Genomic DNA, 19,172 nt, shown 5'->3' with positions numbered 1-19,172 from the left:
GGCACTCACTCTGTGGCACTCTCACTCTGTGTGGCACTCTCTGTGTGACACTCTCACTCTGTGGCAATCTCTGTGTGGCACTCTGTGTGACACTCACTTTGTGGTACTCTCTGTGTGGCACTCTTACTCTGTGGCACTCACTCTGTGGCAGTCTCTGTGTGGCCCTCTGTGTGACACTCTCTCTGTGTTGGACTATCACTGTGTGGCTAAGCATTTTTGTTCTCTAATTCCACCCCTGTCACTTCTGCAAACGGATCTTGGGGTTCTGTGAGTTTCTGACAGATGGGTGTTACACAGGCTCAGATCTGACACTGTCTTGCTGTCTGTCAAGAGCTCAGCAATATGGGCTGTATGAGCAGTGGGGAGGCTAGCTCACCTAAGGTATGCAAATGCCAAGCCTCATAGAGACTCCTGGCTCCTCCTCATTCATTCTGCACTCAGCCTGTGTGTCCACTCTTAGAGGCGTCTCCTAGGGAGTCCTTTCCCACCAACACCTTCTTAGTCCAGACCCGTCTGGTACAGCTGGCACACTGTGTGGTGTCCTGTGAGCATTCTACTTCCCCTCTTATCCCTCCTCTTATCCTTCACTTTCCTCAGTCCTTCATCTTATTTGACATTAAATCAACTACATATTTATAGTGACAATGTGGCACTAGCTTCTTTTCACCTCTCGTGTTTTAGAGCTAGGTGCTAGCTGAGACATGTCCATTAACACTGTTAACTCCTGTGGGTTAATCAGCCACAAAGTGCTCCTGACACTCACAATCTCACAAAGGAAGAAACAAACTGTAGAACAGACTGAGACTCAGTCATGGCCACTGTCAGAGAAGTCTATGTACCTCTCGACCTCATCCTGCTGACTCCTCACTGGAGGCTGCACTGGGGGCCAGGATATAAGATGAGCAGGGACAAGCACAGAGGCAGCATCCTTGTCCTGTTACACTGCAAGTGGAGAGGGAGACAGGGGAAGACCGCTGCCAGCCGTGGTAACAAATGCTGAGCCACATACTTGTTCCCAGTGAAAGGGAGACAGGGCTGGAGAGCTGCCAAGTTTAGATACTGGGTCTTCTCATGGAGCTGTGGCCTGATTTGAGTCTCAAAGGGTAGGCAAGCACTTTTAAGAGGCAATCAGTGCAAGGAGCACACTGTCCTGCAGGTTGGATGTGGAGGAAGAACAGAAAAGCCACAAAGACTCCAGGTATTATATGGGCAGCATTTTAAAGCTGGATCTTCTGGGAGAGAGCCACAGAGGCTCGTGGAAGATTTTTAGTCAGGAGACAAACATGAGGGCTGTACCTGAGAAGGTCAGGGCATCAGCAATCTCATCTCTGCTGACTGCAGGAGCCACAGCCTACTGTGTCATAGAGACAGTCAGGACTCCAGCTCTAGAGGCCAGAGAAAAGCAGGCTGGGATATGTTTGTGAGTACAAGACAGGGATGGTAGACAGTAAGAAGCGGAAAGGGTGGTGGGTCTGACTAGCAGAGTGGTAAACTTGAGAATTTTCCTCTGGTGCCTGTAGGCAGCTAGGTGGTTGGTCTGCAACCTATTAGAGAGGTCTGGAGGGGAGCCGTAGGAATTCTCTGCCCCTTTCTAATTCATTCAGACAGGTTTCCACAGTGATGCTCAGATCACAGTGAGAAAACACCAGCAGCCCCTCCCAGCTTTCCATCCCTATGACCCTCCTCCTCCTCCTCATGTCCACAGCCACCCGACGAGAGCCTCAAACAGGGCGACTGGAGAGCGTAGAGTAGAGGTGCTGGAAAGGGGGCCCCAGGAAAGTTTGTGGTTATTTTTCAGGTCAGTGGGTCAGCAGATGGGAAGATGAGGAGGAAGTGACAGTGTCTCTGAGGCGACTTCTCTGCTCATACTTCCTTCTTTAATTTTTTCTTGTTCCAACTTGGGGCAAAAATAAGCTACCTTCTGCGGCAGAAGTAAAACCCAGGGTTCATGATACATCTCCTGTTTCCCTTCTCTCACTGCAGACCTGGCTACACAGTGTATCTTCTATTTCTCTTTCACTGTAGACTAAAACTCGGCACGGATAATCTAATTGCACAACATGTTGTTCATATTCCTCCCTTGTCAGTGACATGTAATGGCTGCCTATTTCCTCTCAGAAGAAGATTGAAGCTTCACTCCACACCCAGGGTCACCTCTCTGGCCCACTAGTCTGTCGGCTGCCAAGTGCTTGAAATATGGCTGATGTAAATGTATATTTACTTAATTCTATTTACCTTGATCCATTTAACAGACCACGCCCACCTACAGTGACTGCCAAGTTGTCTAGCACAGTGCTAGTCAGGGGCTTGGTCTTCTCTCTTCTAGAGTAAGGCTGCATTTCTGGCCTCACTGAAACCCTCAACCTGCTCTTGCCCCAGGGAATTCTACAAACTCCGAGTAGCTGCAGTTTCAGTGTTTGCAGAATTGTCTCTTTCCCTTGTCCCCCTATAACCAGCTCTGCAGCCCATGCCTAGTTCATTCCTCCTCCCTGAGGAGATTCCTGACCAAGAGTGTGGAGACCAGTTCATAGCAAAGCTTGTCACTGTGACCATTGTGATTACAAGGAATTAACCATTGACAGCTGCGGATCACCTACGAAGATAGACTGTTCAAAGAAGTAGCAAAGAATGTGAATCAAAGCCAGGACCCGCCAGGCTGCTGCTCCCACACTTAGATCATCCATAAGAGGCCTGCCTGGTGGGCCAGGACTGGGGGCTAAGATGGGGCAGCAAGCTCCTCTGCTGAGTAGCTGGTGCACTGTGCCCCAGCTGCACTGTTCCCCCTGACTTTAATTGACTTCCAGCCGTGTATAATGTGTACAGCTCTCTCCACATGCTCTAACTTACAGTGCGTGACCCTGGACATATGGTCATACCGAGGACAGTAGATGACAGCAGGCACTAAAGAAACACTGGCTATATGGTAAATATATGGTGAGTGCTGTCACTTTAGGCACTGTCTTGGTGCTGTGCTGCCTTTCTGTCACACGGCTGTCATGTTCTCTTTGGGCTATATTTAAGAACACTAGGTATTCACAGATCTTCCTGCCTTCCCCAGGCCGTTCTTCAGGGCACAGGTGTTATTAGGGGGTTTGGCTAGTGTTTGTTTTCACCATAAAGAAGCATGAAATTTCCTCAGAACTGAGTATAGAAGAATACCCTAGCCATTGGGTTCCATGTTCATCAACTTTCCTCTAATCTACACTGTCTTTTTAGTTTCTTCGAATCCCTGTTCCGTTTCTGGATGCTTCTGACGTCTTCTACTTCTCTTGCCTCTAGTAATGATTCTAATAAGGTCTGTGGGAGTCTGGGAGTGGCTCAAGAGACACCACATGCCTTTACCTAATTTTTCCCTTTCCATGTTGGTTCTATTTGGTTCTATGGATGCTCTTTATCACTCTGCTGCAAGAAAGGGGTCCTCTTCCCAGATCTGATGTTGCTTCAGATGAGCAGCCGTAAGAGTTGCACTGGGATGGGCTTACACAGAAACCATTACAGCAGAAGAGAATGCCCACTGACTGCCTCACTCTTCATCTTCTTCAAAAGTGTTTTGTGTGAAGGACACACTCACTTTTGTCTGTGTACCTTCTCCCTAGTACAGAAGAGTCTTTTCACCATATACTGTGACATAGAAAGATACAATGTTGCACAGAGTCTTCAGTCCTTCATTCAGGTCTACTCCTTGTTGTTCCAGGGCCAATGCCTATTCATCATCTCACCATCCTGGTGGGCCCTTGGAGGAAGTGGTCAGCCCAGGGAAAGACTCTAGAAACTGTAGATAGCTGAGAAGAAAGATTGGAAATACAGGTTTAGGGTTTTGTTTTGCTTTGTTTTTGTTTTTTGGTGAGGGGTGCCAAGACACACTGATACAAAATGATCTCTTTACAAACCAAGTGGGCATCAAGCTGACAAGTCATCTTCCACGACCACTGTCTATATGCTTTCCCTTGCTGATGCCCGTCCAATGCAAGGCTCAACCAAGCATGTGCTGCAACTCGTGCAGTTCCCTACTGGGAGTTAAGGAATGAAGCTGTAACTGTCTTATAGGAACACAGAGTGGTTGCAGGGGTGAAGGGCCCAGCTGGGTGGAGCCCTGTGCACAGAGCCCCGTTGTCCTCTGCATTATACACAGGACAGCTCTCGATACAGCTGGAGTGAGTGGAGAAAAGACTACCATCCTGTGTAAAGTTCTAGTGCTTGGAAGGATACCGTGAACATGAATAAAGGCTGAGGTCCGTGGGCCTAGGAGCTAGGTGAACAGGAGTCAAAAGCACCAGGGAGAAGTTTCCAGTTAAATGTGCTAAAGGTGAGGGTGAAGATGGGAGTCTGAGCCTGGAGTGAGAGACGGAGGACACTCTTAAAGATGGTCTTCATTCTTATAGCTGGACCTACTCACCCGTTGACAGCAGTAAGTGTGAGCACACGCCTAACTGAGTGTGGTCGGTGGTTTCTGTGTGTTGTCTGTTTAATCGTCACAATTCTACACTGTAAGGACCACCATCAACACTCTAGCTAGTATGGAAACAGGCCCGGAGACGCATCAGTCAAAAACAAGAAGAGAAAGGAAGGTCTCTCTCGAGTCAGGTGAAACAAAAGGGATGAGGATGAACTTGATAATTTAGCCATGTTATTCATATCTCAGGGATCAACCGAAGCTAACTAAAGGAACAAGAGGTAGAGGCTTTCCTTGTCAGCAGAGTGGAGCACAGGCACTTGGTATCAGTGAGGGCAGAGCGTCAGCACAAGGTCAAGGCTTTGAGGAGAAGTAACTGACGGTCACTGTTGAGCTGGCTAGAGATGAGAGAAGGCAGGAGTTAGAAGAAAGGAAACCAGGGTGGCGAATGGGTCACTTTGGAGGTACAGGAAGGAAGGAGAGAGTTGTTCTGGGTGGGGGTCACCATGGAGGTGCAGGTCAGGACCCAAACAAACTGACAGAACTCTGTAGGAAGGCAAAAGACAATTATAGCAGGCAGTGGGTGGAAGGATCTGGCCTCAAGTCCTGCTTCTGCTTCTGTTGGTGACAATCTCACTAGAAACGTAAGACAACTATAGCATCCAAAGCCCTTGGCTTACAGCAAAGTGAGGCAAACACAGTGGACAGGGGACTGGAGGGCATGAGATGACACTTGGCCAGAAACTTTATGAGGTGCCAAGCCTTTGTGGGCTGGCATGTGAGTATGGTCTGCTGAAGAGACCGTGTTGGGCAGAGAGGTCCAAGCTACAGGCTGCCTCCCCAGAATGGCCATGGAGGAAAACCAGGCAACTTCCGGTGGTCTCTGCAGCTGTGTGGGCCTTACTCTAAGCACAGAGCGGGACATTATTGTGTCCCCTGTCAGATACTCCCACGCAGGAAAAGGAAGCACCTTCCGTCAGATGCTGTGGCCACTTCCTCTTCAGAGGCTCCAGCCAATCTCCGTTTTGCAGCGCTCGGGGCCGGAGGCAGCTGGACTGCAGGAACTGGTGGTCGGTTGGGCTCCTTTCAGGAGCAAGACCCTGTGGGGTGTGGGGGAGAACAGGGCTTCCTCTCAGCCTCCCCCCACCCCCTCACTTTTGACTTTTTCATGTCCCTCGGTCAGCCTGCCTGTCTGTTCCTCTCTATAGCTCGGTCGAGGAGCGTGATGACCGGGGAGCAGATGGCGGCTTTTCACCCACCAACCACTCCCAACCCCCTGGAAAGGCCAATTAAGATGGGCTGGCTGAAGAAGCAGAGGTCCATTGTGAAAAACTGGCAGCAGCGGTACTTTGTGCTGAGGGCTCAGCACCTCTTCTACTACAAGGACGAAGAGGACTCAAAGTCGCAGGTACCTGCTGGATGTGTGTCCCTGCCTCAGGCCCAGAAGATGGGTCTTGCTTCAGGCAGGGGCCCGCTGGCTGCTTCACTCCTATAGGTCCTGGGGTCAGACACTTCCACCTGGGGCGATGCTGTGGCCTTGTGACTTTTCTCTATGTTCCTTGGGTGTGAGGTTGGTAGAAATGTTCTCACTAGCACAGCATGGTTTCTGGGTCACCCCAAGTCCAGCCTCACACCATAATGGTGGCAGTGAGATGGTAACCCATCATGGTAGCGTAAGAGACCTGATTTAGGTACTTTTGGGGGACAGGGTTCAATAAATATGTATTGAACAAGTATTGTATTTAATTCCAAATATATGTTACCACTGTAGACACTCGAAGTAAATCAGTGGGAAAGATCTGCTGAACAGAGCAGGAAGTAATCACAGTAAGTAAGGAAAAGATGCGTTAGGCAAGAAAGGAGGAGAATCTGGTGAGAGAAGTTCGGGAGACACGTTGCCATCTTAAGCGGGTTGTGCAGACTGACTTTATGCAGGTTGTGGCAATGCTAAGGAAGGGCTGCTTGGTGGATCTCTGGGACAAGCGCCTCCTGGGCAGAGGGAACAGCCAAACAGGCTAGAGGGGCACGTGTGACCTGTGTGGGCAGCCCTGGGGGTCTGGTGGGCAGGAACAGAACCAGTGCTGGGAAGCAGAGTGGGAGAGAGGTCAGAGAGGTGAGGGCAGGGGTCAGGTTGTGAATGTCATTGAAAATGCTCGGGCAGTTACACCCAGTGTTATGGGACCCACTTCAGGGTTGTGAACAGAGGAGAGACAGCCGTTAGCTTGCTGTAAACAGATGGTTCTGTGTGCCCTAAAACAAACTAATGTTGGAGCGGAGAGCACAGGGCACAGATGATATGGGTAAGTGCTTACAGTGCTAGGAATGCCAGAGGGAGCTGGGGGCTGAAGTCAGGGGTCAAGTTCAGGATAGACTTTGGGAGTAAAGGAACTGAGTCCCACATGAGGGCAAGGCTAAGTCTGCCAGACAGCTTTGATCTCCAATCCCAGGCCTGGAGCTCTTCAACCTCTCCTCTGTGCTGATGCTCTTAGTGGGTAGTAAGGGTGGGACAGGCCACCATAAACCATGACTGTGGGATCCTGAATATAAACTGAAGCCTCTAATCCCCAAGATGGCTCTAATCCCCATGTTCATATCTGTGGTGATGGAAGTGGGGTGGAAAGGCTTTACTAGAATTTACTAGACAAAACAGACTCCAACAGTTAGGAAGGTGAGGCTAAGACATATATGGATGTCGGGGTGGCTAAGCAGATGAACGGACAAGCAGATGGGTGGAACCAAAATGAAACAGTCACTGAGTTTCCACTGAGCTGAGCTTTTGCGGACGTCTGTGTGTGGTGGCTGGACTTCCTGTTCTTAATGGGCGACTCTGAGAGGCAAGGGCGCTTCAGCCACCTGAGCCCACAGAAAGGGCCGCTGGGTAGTGGTTGTCTCCGTGCAGTGTGGAAAGCGAAAGGTGTTTCCCACGGAATGCTGTGTTCTTTTCATGGCGCTGCAATTCCTGTTTCCTTTTGTGGATCCAACTTTCTTGCTTAAAACAAGATAATACTGCTTGGCCTGTGTTTGCCAGGTAATCTAATAACACAAAACACACGTAAAAACCTGTTCTGTAAAAACAAGCTAGTATCAAAGGGTAGAGGAGTCACATGTGAGTCCTGGCCTGCTCCCTTGTAAGAAATTCACAGCTTCTCGGGATTGAATTGACCAGGAATGAGTAAGCAATGCAGTTCTTCTTAAGTCCTCACGGATGGTTTGTTTGTGTGAGATCTGTGAACGTTATAATCAGCGAAAGAGGGCAAGCAAGGAAACCATACAGCCCCCCTCCCAAGGGACCTGAGAAAACAAACACGCTCATTTCAGATCTAAAAATAAAAATTGTAGGGATAGATGGTTACCCCTTATGAAGGATTTATTTTGCTATGTGTTGCTGGGTATCTTTGATTGTAAAAGCTGCACTGTTCACTGTAGGAAATTTAGATCATCAGAAAAAGACAAATAAAAAAATTATTCACCATCTCATTAAGGAACAACTGCTTTAATCCAGCATTCTTTGTCCACAGATACTTAGAAAGTGATCCCTTAAGTGTGAAATAAGGCCATAATTTAGTAAAAGTGGCAATAAGCCACAAATATTGTTCCTTAGTGTTGAATATTAGTCTACAATGTTACCAGTGATCATGGCAATTAATGTATAAAGTTTCTGAGGTCTAAAAAACTAATTTCTGACTGTTGGAAAATAGAGTCGATGGTCACATATTATTATCACAAACCAGAGCTGGCGGCTATCTTTCAGTCTTCATACAATCTCCACTATCTCATTAAAATAGAGATAATCTATTTCATGTTCTATTAACTACACTATCATTTGTTACCACTTTTGGGGAGTCTTGAAAATATCTAGAAATGAACTGGAAGTTATAGTGGCTTCTTGAAAACAAGGAATGGTCTATTTCCACATTCCTGAATGTGGTTAAAGACCTGACTGGGAAGCACACATCTGCAGGAATAGCAGACAGAACGGCAGCTGCCTGCATGGGCTTGGGGGAGTTGCTATTTTAAAGCAACCAGAGTGACACAAGAGGAAGACTGGCTTACTTCATAACTAAACATCAATGTCAGAAAATAAAACTTCAAATAATAAATGGGAAACTGGGTGTGTATATTTGTTAAACAAATGTTCTTAATATTTAAAGTATTCTAAAACTGTAAGAAAAATTCAAACCAACCTATAGGAAAACGGCCAAATTTACCAAAGAAATGCAATGGCCAATAAGCATGTATTAAAACTTTGATCTCGGTAATAATTAGTGTTATACAATGCTCATGGAGGAGCCACCATGTTCTCTTGTCACAGTGGGAGAACACCATGCACAGCTGGAGGGGCAGGATCCCCTTCCTTACAGAGGACCTTTGTCCCACATCTTCATGTGCAGGAATTAACCTAACAGGCCTGTCAGCGGGGTGATAGTAAATGCTTTACAGCAGGCTCTGAGGACAAGTTTGTCTCTGTGTAGAATTTGCCAATTTCTGTGGTCTAAATATTCATTTCACGATTGATTCAAAGTGCCACATGAGGGATGGAGGCATGGCTCAGCAGAGCACTGCCATAGGACCCAAGTTTGATTCCCAGAACCCATGTGGTAGCTCACTGTATCTCCAACCCCTCTTATGGTTCCACAGGTACCAGGCATGCATGTGGTACACAGCTATACACGCAGGCAAAACATGCACACACATAAATCAAAAAAATCAAAGTACCACATGATGTCTCAGATGCCAAGAGCTCCCTCCGTGTTATGTAAAATTAGTACCACAGAGATAAATCACACCACAGGCATAAAAAGATAGGGTGACGAACAGGAAACAACAAGTTTGGGATAACACTATCTTTCTATTTCCTTACTTTTCAAATGATGTGGGGGAGCTGTGTGCACAAGAGTGCAGGTGTCCGAGGAGCACAGAGACATCAGCTTCCCTGAAGCTGACACGTATGGGGTCCCTGTGCTGGGAACCAAAACCCACTCCTCGGAGAGAAGTAAGCACTCTCAACTGCTGAGTCCTTTCTCCAGCCCCACACCATCCTTTTAAACAGGAAACCATTTTCCATGTGCTCACATAGTGTAAGTCTTATCGATGGCTGTGCTTAGCAGCTGGCCACAGAGCTTGTGAGTGTGCCTCAGTCTGTCCTCTGGAGCCAGCACACTCTAGCTCTGCCTCATGTCCACCCAGGGTCCACCCATGCCAACTGGCAAAGTTAGTGAGTGGTAGTAAATATGACCACCTGGGCCCTTCCTCCCCCTCACTGCCCCACCTTTACCCCCAGGGTGTCTTCCTCTAGTCACCCTCCTGTTTGACTATGATGTCCAAGGGATGGGGACATCTGTTGGGGATATCTGTCGGGGGTGTTGATGCCCAGTGTGAGTGACTTGAACTCTGTGACTTTTTTTGAGCTAAGACTGGTTGGGAAGTTCTGGTCAGGAATTCTGGCTTCTCACTGTCTGGTATTCAAACGGTCCTTTTCCTGTTTAGTTACTTGTGGTTAATTAACTTACCGGCTAATTAACCTCTCTACGCCTTGTTCCCTCACCTCTCCACAGGAAAAACAGTCCTTCCTGGATTTCCCATGATGACCTGCTCCACTATTAGGCGCAGTGAGCAGTTTGACACCTGGCAGTTGCTCAATACATTATACATATATGGAGTAATACCAATACTTTATTTTTACAATTTTGTGATGAAGTGATTTGGGGTGTCAAAGGACAGTTTAGAGAGGTACCTCTGAGACTAACTTCCGTTCCTGGTGGCATTTCTTCCTGAATACAAAGGACGTGCCTTTTTCCTCTGGAGCCGCACTAACCCAAACTAGTACAGCAACCATATGGCACGAGGACCATGCTGTGAGACAGGCAGTCTCCAGACAGTGAGGACCTGCAGGTGACAGGATTAAAGGCTAATGAGGTATCAAGTGCTCCACCTTATGGGCAGGCTCACAGTGCTCCCCGTTATAGACAGGCTCACAGTGCTCCCCGTTATAGACAGGCTCACAGTGCTCCCCCTTATAGACAGGCTCACAGTGCTCCCCCTTATAGACAGGCTCACAGTGCTCCTCCTTATAGACAGGCTCACAGTGCTCCCCGTTATAGACAGGCTCACAGTGCTCCCTCTTATAGACAGGCTCACAGTGCTCCCCCTTATAGACAGAAACCCTTTTCTCCTTTTTATTTCTGCTCCTCTCTGTTGTCTTTTTTCTCTTTCCCCTCCCCTTCCTCCGTTCCTCCCTCCCTGCCTTCCTCTCTGCCTGCCTCCCTCCCTTCTTTCCTCCCTCCCTGTCTCTCCTCTTTCCTCTTATTCTTTCTTTTTCTTTCTCTCTCAAACATCTCTATTCCTAGACCTGGAAGCTTCCTACTTCCAGGCCTTGGATGTTATTTTAGAATATCTTAAGCCTCCGTTCCTTCAGCGTTTTCACTGCTGCTGATTTTTTGTTTAGACTGTTCAGAATGACAACAACTTAGAATGAGATTAGGAGTAACTCGATCCAGAAAAAAAGTTGGCCCTGTCACTTCAGACAGTCATTTGGCTCCCAGTCTAAATCTGTTCTGAATGGTGGGAATGACAGTCCTAGCAGCCCCGGTGCTGTGAGGATGCCCTGTGGGTAAGCCCCGTGCAATCACTGAAGCATCGTGTGCGATCGATGTAGAACTGACTTGGCTCTCTGACAGGCCATCTCCAGTCAGGATCTTTCCCTGCCTGCCCTAGGCATGGGCAGCTGCTTCTCACTCTGGCTGAGTCAGAGGGGTGCCCTTCAGACCGGAAGCAGCTTTCATGTTTCTCTGCTTACCCCCCTCCTCACCCCGCTGTTACTATCCCATTCATTCTCCTAACTTAACTGCTTCCTAGTTAAAAAAAAAAAAGCTGCTTGTTACATAAAAGTATAATCTTTGATCTTTCAGGGCTCCATGTATTTGCCAGGCAGTACAGTCAAAGAAATCGCCACAAACCCCGAAGAAGCTGGGAAATTTGTCTTTGAAGTTACTCCAGGTAGGTACCCTGCATTTCCATTCCACACCTAGAAGTCAAGGTTATGGTCCATCATCCAACCATGTTATGAACTCACAGTGGCCTTTCATATAGTTGAGGAACTTATCCCAGGTGACTAGCTAGCATCAAGGGCTTTAGAGCCACCCAGGACAAACGGGGCCCATTGGTGCAATCTCAGGAGCGTTCCAGGAGTCTGGCTGGATACAGGAGCTGTAGCATGAGGCTCTGGGACCTCCCTGTGAGCAATCATCATCCATGCTCACACACTGCAGAGTACTACAGCTGAGATAGGCTCTGAGCGGTGGGGTCTCCACTTGAATGAGGTGTAGTGATCAAGTGACAGTGGTCGTATGTGTTCCAATAGGACCAAACGAGAAATGCAAGTTTTAGCTTTTGAGAACTTTAAACATGCCAGGCGCTGCATGTCCAGTGTGCACACATGGGCTGTATGCTGGAAGGTACCTGTTCTGATTGAAGGACATATTAGGAGCAAAGGGAATTTGGCACATACCCTGGACCAGACACCTTGGGGCTGTTTTTTCTTCCTCCCTGTCTCTTGCTCTGAGACAGCCATAGCCCTTCTAGGAAAGCTGGCACTGCCAGGCTGTCTGGTTGCCTTGATCCCAGCAGGGAAGGCCACGAGGTCCTTTCTTTTAGATCTTTCCTTGCTCACATGGGTGGAGAAGGCAGCGTGGCGAAGGAGAAAAGTGCCCTGCCCACAGCCAACCTGCCCACACCCAGATCCTGGCCGTGCCTGTCACTGCACAGCAGCTCGTCTAGCTTCTCCCTGACTCTCTGGTTTACCTGTCACGAGGACAAAGATGACAGAGAGTGTTAAGTGGAGATGACTGAATGATACGTTTGGTTTGATGCCTCGTATATAGTACATGCCGTGCAAATGTTTGATGCTGGGCACATCTAGCGGGAATTGTGATGCAGAGAAAAATCCTGGCTGTTTCTTTACACCAAAGAAAAGGAAAGATTAAATCCAGGTGGTTTTCATGGGTTCTCTCTTGCATTCTAATCTCCTCTTCCTGCCATTCCAGCCACTCCCCCTACGTAGGAAAACCCCACCCCTCTCCCTCCTGAGCTGTTTAGTCTGTAGGATCTTTCTCTCCTGATGCAACTCCTGAAATACAACCACTCTCAATAGTGTGTGTCCCAACGGCTGCATTTTCTACCCACAAAGTTCCGTGGAAGGCTCCGGTTGAAGATGCATTGTCAGTTCTCCACATAAACACCTAGAAGGACCGCTCTGCGGGAGGGAAGGGGAGAGCCCATCCTCAATCTCCACCTTGTCCCTGTATACTGCCTCCTGCAGGGGTGCCTAGGTCCTCACTCCTCTCTGCCCCTCCATCCCTTCCTCTCCCTTCCTCCCTTCCCCTCTCTCCCTCTCTCTACATCTCTCTCTCCCTCTCCCTTCCTCCTTTTCTTACTCTCTCTGCCTCTCCCTCTCCTCTCTCTCTGCCTCCCTCCCTTCCCTCTCTATCTGCTTCTCTCTTTCCCTCCCCATCTCTCTCTCTTGCCATCTCTCAGCCTCTCTGTCTTTCCTTCTGTCTCTGTCTATTCCTGTCCCAGTATCTTCCTCTACCTGAACCCCTCATACAGCCAAATGATCACATAGCAATCCCAAACTTGGAACCTCCATTCCTGTAGCACTGCTGTTTTCAATGCTCCTTCCAGTCTGGACTGAGATATGTAAAATTTTCAGTTCATCTCTTTGTCCTCCTCTTGCAGAAGGTCATGCTGCTGTAAGAAACAGGATCTCTAATCCAGCAGTCTCTAGAGGCCCCTAGTGTCAGGGGCACACATAGAGTGTAGTTGTACCTTTGATTTTGGTTTACAGCAGGCAGCTGTTGAGGATGAGCATCCCTCATTCCCCTGTCCTTTAGCTTGAGCACAGGTGTGGGGGCTGTTCCTTCTGTTGTATAACACATCTCACTCAGCCTTCATACATGGCGCCTCAGGATGTGCTGCCATTTGCCAACAACATCTGTTGAACATCTGCCAAGAGCCAGTGAGGTTGCAGGGCCTGTGGTCAGCAAAGAACAGAAACAGCCACACACTACCTAACATCCAGCCACATACCAAATAGCACGGTGAACTGCACAATTTTCCCGATGGGACAAAAAATTAAGGCAAAGAGAACACATGTTCTGACCGAGGTAGGATGGAAGTATTTGCTTTGTCACTGATAGTGGAGCAGAGAGAGGATGTGTCACTGAGAACGTGGAACTGGGGTGAACTTATGAAGACGCCAACAGAGATAGCTAAGTGTTCACCTGGAGGAAGCCTTTCCAAGGACAGGGATGGCCAGTGCAAGGTCCCTAAGCTCCCATGTGTCAGCTAATTCCAAGTAGACACATGAGGTCAGGTGACTTGGCTGCAGAAGTGGGTAGGTTTGACAGAGCACTTCTTGGCAATTATAGAAATTGAGCTTCTGTGCTAGAAGGATGGCTAGCCACTGGGAAGGTCTAGGTACAGTGGCATGACAGGGCTCACGGTTAAAATTCATGTGAGTTGAGAATAATATGTAAGTTATAGGGCCGAGGACAGAGCAGAGCACCAGTAAGGAGGTTTGTGCAGTGAGACATCAGAGGCAGTGACTGAAGGAAGCATTTCCCAAGGACCCCCAAGAACCGGTAAACCAAGAAGATGTCTTTTGACAGTGCAGCAGACTGAAGTGTGTTTGTGGCAAAGAAGAACAGCAGATAGATTCTGCCCAGCAGGACTTCCACAGGGAGGAAGAGAACAGCAGCCTTGCTTGGTGTTTGGCTGGGCCTCATTGGGTAGAGACCTGGCATCTCTGGGTTTTATTCTTAATAACTCTACGCTGGTAACTGCACAACTCCCCACCCCATTTCCAAGGGACCCTGTGGTTACTCAGGTAGTTTTTGGTTTTCTCCTGAGCATCTTTTCCTTCCAATTCTACCTCTGGAGATAACCACAGGAAAGGCTCTGTGGAGAAGAGACAATGACAAGCTGGGTTAGAATCAGCTCATCTCAAATGGTGAACGACACTTGGCATCCTTAGCTAAGTGGAGGAGGCCAGAAGCAAAGGGGTTGGAAAGCTGGTTTCAGCAGGAGAATCCAGGGCTGGGCCCCTAGGACAGATGTAGTGGGCTTTTTTGAAATGATATGGTATTGTAGGAAGAGCGGGTTTCAACAGCCTCCTGTAACTGAGGGGATTTCTGTGGGTTTGTCCCTTCTAACACCTTTACCACCAACACCTTCACCAACTAAAAAAAAATCTGTATCTGCAGATTTCTGCCTGTGAGGAGGTATAGGGAGACGTCAGGTTCCTTCTCTCCCTCATTTCTTCCTTTGTCACTTTCCTTCATTTTTGTCCCTTCCTGCCACCTCTCTCCTCTTTGTCTTTTCCATCATAGTCTGCTCATTTGATACATTTAAGCTCTACTCAAGTTTAAAGTGAAGTGTAAATGAGGTCCTGTCAGTCTCCATGAGCCCTGTAACTAAGTATTGGAAGCCCACCTTCTGAGAGGTTCTGTGTGGTCCGAGCATCTGGTGACAGGAGACGCCAGTTCTATGAGACAGGCACTCTAGTGCCCTTTTTGCCTCTTGCCTGGGGTTTTTGTTCCTTTCTAGATCTCCACAGCTGAGCTGAGGCTGTCTTGGGAAGCATCCACTGTGGGTATGGGGACCATAGGTCTCCCTGAAGGCCTAACTGAATGCTGCAGTTGCTTTTCCTGTCAGTAGCAAATGGCTTTTGACCTCTGTGGAAGCTGTTCTCTGCCAAAGCCAGGGTGACTGAAAGCCCTATTTTCAGTGACTTGTCAATAGAAATATGTCTTTGGCAAAAGCCATAAAAGTGGTTCGAGATCCAGGACCACTGAGCAAGGTTAGACAACAGGATTACTGTCCATGCTTCACTGAACTAAGAGAGCAATCAGGTTCAGCTTTTGCCCCTCCCCCTGGCTGTGGCTCCTCCCACTCTACAACCTGCATCTCTTTCCTCTAGCCTCAAGTGACCAGAACCGCACAGGACAAGATTCCTATGTCCTCATGGCCAGCTCCCAGGTAGAGATGGAGGAGTGGGTTAAGTTCCTCAGGAGAGTTGCTGGCACGCCCTCTGGAGGTAAGAACTCTCACAACCCTTTCTGAGCAGGCCTCTGGGGAGAAGGAGGAAGCAGGCTTGAGGGACCACCTCTCTATGCAGTGTTCAGAGGGGAGAGATCAGAGTCCCCCAGGGGCCATTGGCCAGGGCCTCTGCTGAGCTTGAGGAAAAGATGTTTCCACATATCTAGCTATCCTCCTAGCTCACCTCAAAAGGCCAACTCCAGATCAAATGGAACAATAGTGGACTGTGACACCCCAAAGTAGGGCTTTCTCCATTTTGGACAAAGTACACTCTTTGAGATGAACAGCTTGGACTAGCTGCTCTGGGTCCCTGGTGGCGTTAACTCTTACTGCACCATGGGTATGTCCATTGTGTCCCCAAAAGGGCTGATGACATGATTTGCAACCAAGGCTGGTCAGGACAGAAGGGCAGCTGCCCTCTGGGGAGGTAGGAGGGGTCTCTGCTGGTCTTACAGATGTGTGGCAAGTTCTGCATTTAGGCCTTTCTAGGATGTATGGTGTTTGAGCAGTTTAGCAGTGTTTTCACACTTGGCAATGGCCTGACTGCAAATGACAAACAACAAAAACCTGATGCAGAGCGTCTGTGAAGTCAACACGTGTGAATTTAGCGCGTTCTCTTCATTTTATAAAAACATAAGACAGCTCAAATGGATATGTTCGCAAAAATACTGCTTTCCAAACATTATAGAGAATAAACTACTTGTGTTGACTCCAGGAAAACTATAAATATGTAATTAATTATTGATGACATCTCTTATTTTAGAGCTCATTTATGGGAGCATTCATGGTTAAATATTGATTTGATTTCCCAACAATTCCTTTCAGAAATTATAAGAACACCAAAATAATTTTATGTGAAGTGGAAAAAATCAGTCATTTGAATTATTTTAATGCTTCTTTGTCCCAGCCAGGGCTGCATGTACATTTTTTTTTCCTGAAAGATAAATGTAGAATGTATAAAATTTTATATGCCTTATAACTTAGTTATTCTATGTTACTATAAAATCTTTTAAATGTTAATTTTTATTATTTGTGTGTGTGTGTGTGTGTGTGTGTGTGTGTCTGTGTATGCATATATATGTGGTGCTTGTGGAGGCCAGAAAAGGGTATCAGATCTCCAGGAGCCATAGCTACAGGCAGTGGGCTCCCCATGGATGCTGAATCCATACTCTCACGGTCTGCAAGAACAATTGCCTTCTTAACTGCTGAGCCATCCCCCTCATCTCCATCATAGGATCTTATTGAGTCATTCCAAGGATTGTCTTAATGCAGAATAGAAGTCATGTCCAGTGATGTTAAGGAACAGAAAGGGTTGCTGGGTAGATACACTGAGGACAGGGACTGCGATGGGCCTCACAGGGTCAGGAACTGAGAAGTGGAATTCGTATCCATTTCTCCTGGGCCCATTGATTTTTCCTTGCACATCTGCTTGTTTTTGGATCAGCCAGCAGCACCTCTTGCCCATACTTGTCCTACATATGTTTCTAAACCAGCCAACTTCTCTCTGCCTCTCCTCCCGGTGCTAGCTCGACCTCTGCAGCCCCATTATTAACTCCTGAGAAAGAAGCTCCACCTTGCTCAGCTGAGGTCAGGATTCCGCCTGAAGACCTGGATCATGTGGCCCACAAGGGGGGGCTTGGAGAAAGAATCCATTAGAGTAGGAGTACATCTGTCAAGGTGGTAACTAACATTTGCACCAGTGCTGCAGAAAGCTCCCTGGTTTCACTGGCCATTTCCCAAGTCCTAAACACACGCTTTTATTATAATAACTGTGACCAGAGGATTTTTTTCTTTTTCTTTATCATGCAAAAGCTTGATTCTGGGCCTTCTCTGTCTGGAATAGCTTTGCCATGACCTACCTTAAGCCCTGGACTGCAAGGTCAAGAGCCTGCTGACACATCCTTTTCCCACTGAAGGGCTTTGACCATCAGCAGGGGTCATGGGTGTTGTCTAACTTTGCATCTGTTCTGTCTTAAAACTATCTCTGTGCTCTCACTGGGACCTGTGCCTTCTGCCAGCATTGTGAGACTTGTCCCACTGACCTGCTGTGCCCTGTCCTCACACTCAAAGGGGTCCCTTCATCAAGGCTTCAGCCACCACCCTGAGAAGGAAACCGAGTTTAAGTCCTGGGCATGGGGCTGTGTGGAAGTGGGGGTGGGGAGCTAGAGACTGCACCGTGGGCTTGTTTGGGGAACAGTGTTAGTAAGTGAGGACTACACACTAGACCAATGTGACAATGTCACAGAGTAAAAAAAGGGAAACTGACCCTCGGTGTCATTTTCCTGAGACTGAAGAGTTCTGATCTTTCCTCCTGAGCAAAGGTGGCCTCTCTACTTATTGAACAATATAGAGAATAGAGAATCAAAAAGGAATGAGGAACATTTGTCTTGATCAGTCTTTTATAGGAGGCTCAAGGGGAGGATCTCATTTCTGGGATCTTACTGACTCAGGATAGCACACAAAGCTATGGCCATCAGTACCAGTCTATACCTGTGTGTTATTTGCATCATTTTTTTTGGGGGGGGGGGGAGGAGGGTGTTGCTTTCATGGGTCTGCTGCTCTCAGCAAATGGTCCTCAGTCTAGTGACACCAGCTTACATGCACATTTGTTGTTCTGAGTCAGGGGCATGGCTGAGCCTTGAAGGAGAGACAGGTAGCATAGTACCTCAGGAGTCCAAAGTCTCGTAAGACCGATTAGGTTGTTTTTCTTAGAAGTCAGTTGATTCTAAGCAGGCTGGGGAGGCCGTATGTATGTAGAATGAATACATAGTTCTAAGTTATGGCAAAGCCATTACTAATTGGGTACAGGTGAGGTAAAAGTTTGATTTGTGAAGGCGAGTATCGTACAGCATTTCTTAGAAAAGTCATTCCCACGGACCAGGCACAGGTTGCAGACCACAGAACTTCACTGCAGTCCCAGACATCACTCATTGGCTCTTCCCAGGTTAAGGCAGGGAACCTCAGTCCTGCAAGAGTGGATGGTCGCTCCCAGGAGACTGTCCGGAGAGGGGCGGGGCCAGGTCTCTTTGTGTTGCACCATCAGTGAACTGCAACTGGGTCAGTTCAGATGTTCTCCTGAAAACAGTGACATCACCAAGACACATTGCCCTCCTTCCAACCCGAGGGCAGCTCTACGTTTCCCACGTCCACTTCAACCACCTCTCATTACCTTCACTCCTGTGCCTGGTCAAGAAAGACTCGTCCCTGCTCAAACCCCCCCCACTAAACTGCCATATCTGCCCTCTGACACGCTGATGTCACTTTATCAGAGTGATCCTGACAACGGTCATGCCAAGGCCCCTCTGCTCAACCCTTTCTTTCTCTTCCATTCTCAAAGTAAAAGCTAAAAGCTTTATACTGGTTCACAATGCACAATGTTCCCAGAGTGAGTTCTTTGTCCTTGTTTTCTAGACCCTTCTTTCATGCCCATTCCACTCCAGCATCACCTTCTGTACCATCATCAGCCTCTTCACACACCACAGGCATGCTCCTGCCTTAGGGCTCTTGCATATTATGTTCTGATTAGAATCCTCTGCATGGCTTGATCACGTGTATGTGTGTGTGTGTGTATGTGTGTGTGTGTATGTGTGTATGTGTGTGTATATATGTGTGTGTGTGTATGTGTGTGTGTGTGTATGTGTGTGTGTGTGTATTTGTGTGTGTATGTGTGTGTGTATGTGTGTGT

At 47.8% G+C, this 19,172-nt stretch overlaps 1 protein-coding gene across 2 annotated transcripts in view; it reads left to right on the top strand.

The window, feature by feature from the left end:
* Positions 1-19,172, top strand: part of Arhgap25 (Rho GTPase activating protein 25) — a 73,762-nt gene that overhangs the window by 26,045 nt on the left and 28,545 nt on the right. Inside the window, exons 1-4 of one of the 2 annotated variants that reach the window (XM_028778458.1) lie at positions 5,397-5,463; positions 5,602-5,801; positions 11,302-11,389; positions 15,369-15,485. In XM_028778458.1, the coding sequence (XP_028634291.1) occupies positions 5,619-5,801; positions 11,302-11,389; positions 15,369-15,485 (388 nt within the window). In that variant the 5' untranslated portion in view covers positions 5,397-5,463; positions 5,602-5,618. Of the gene's footprint in view, positions 1-5,396; positions 5,464-5,601; positions 5,802-11,301; positions 11,390-15,368; positions 15,486-19,172 lie in introns of those variants that run through there. The other variant, XM_028778456.1, reaches the window with a different exon arrangement.

Source organism: Grammomys surdaster, unplaced genomic scaffold (genome assembly GCF_004785775.1).
Source record: "Grammomys surdaster isolate TR1022 unplaced genomic scaffold, NIH_TR_1.0 336, whole genome shotgun sequence".
Classification (NCBI taxonomy): domain Eukaryota; kingdom Metazoa; phylum Chordata; class Mammalia; order Rodentia; family Muridae; genus Grammomys; species Grammomys surdaster.
The sequence above is the reverse complement of the archived record's forward strand: the minus strand, read 5'-3'. Positions and strand labels throughout refer to the sequence as shown.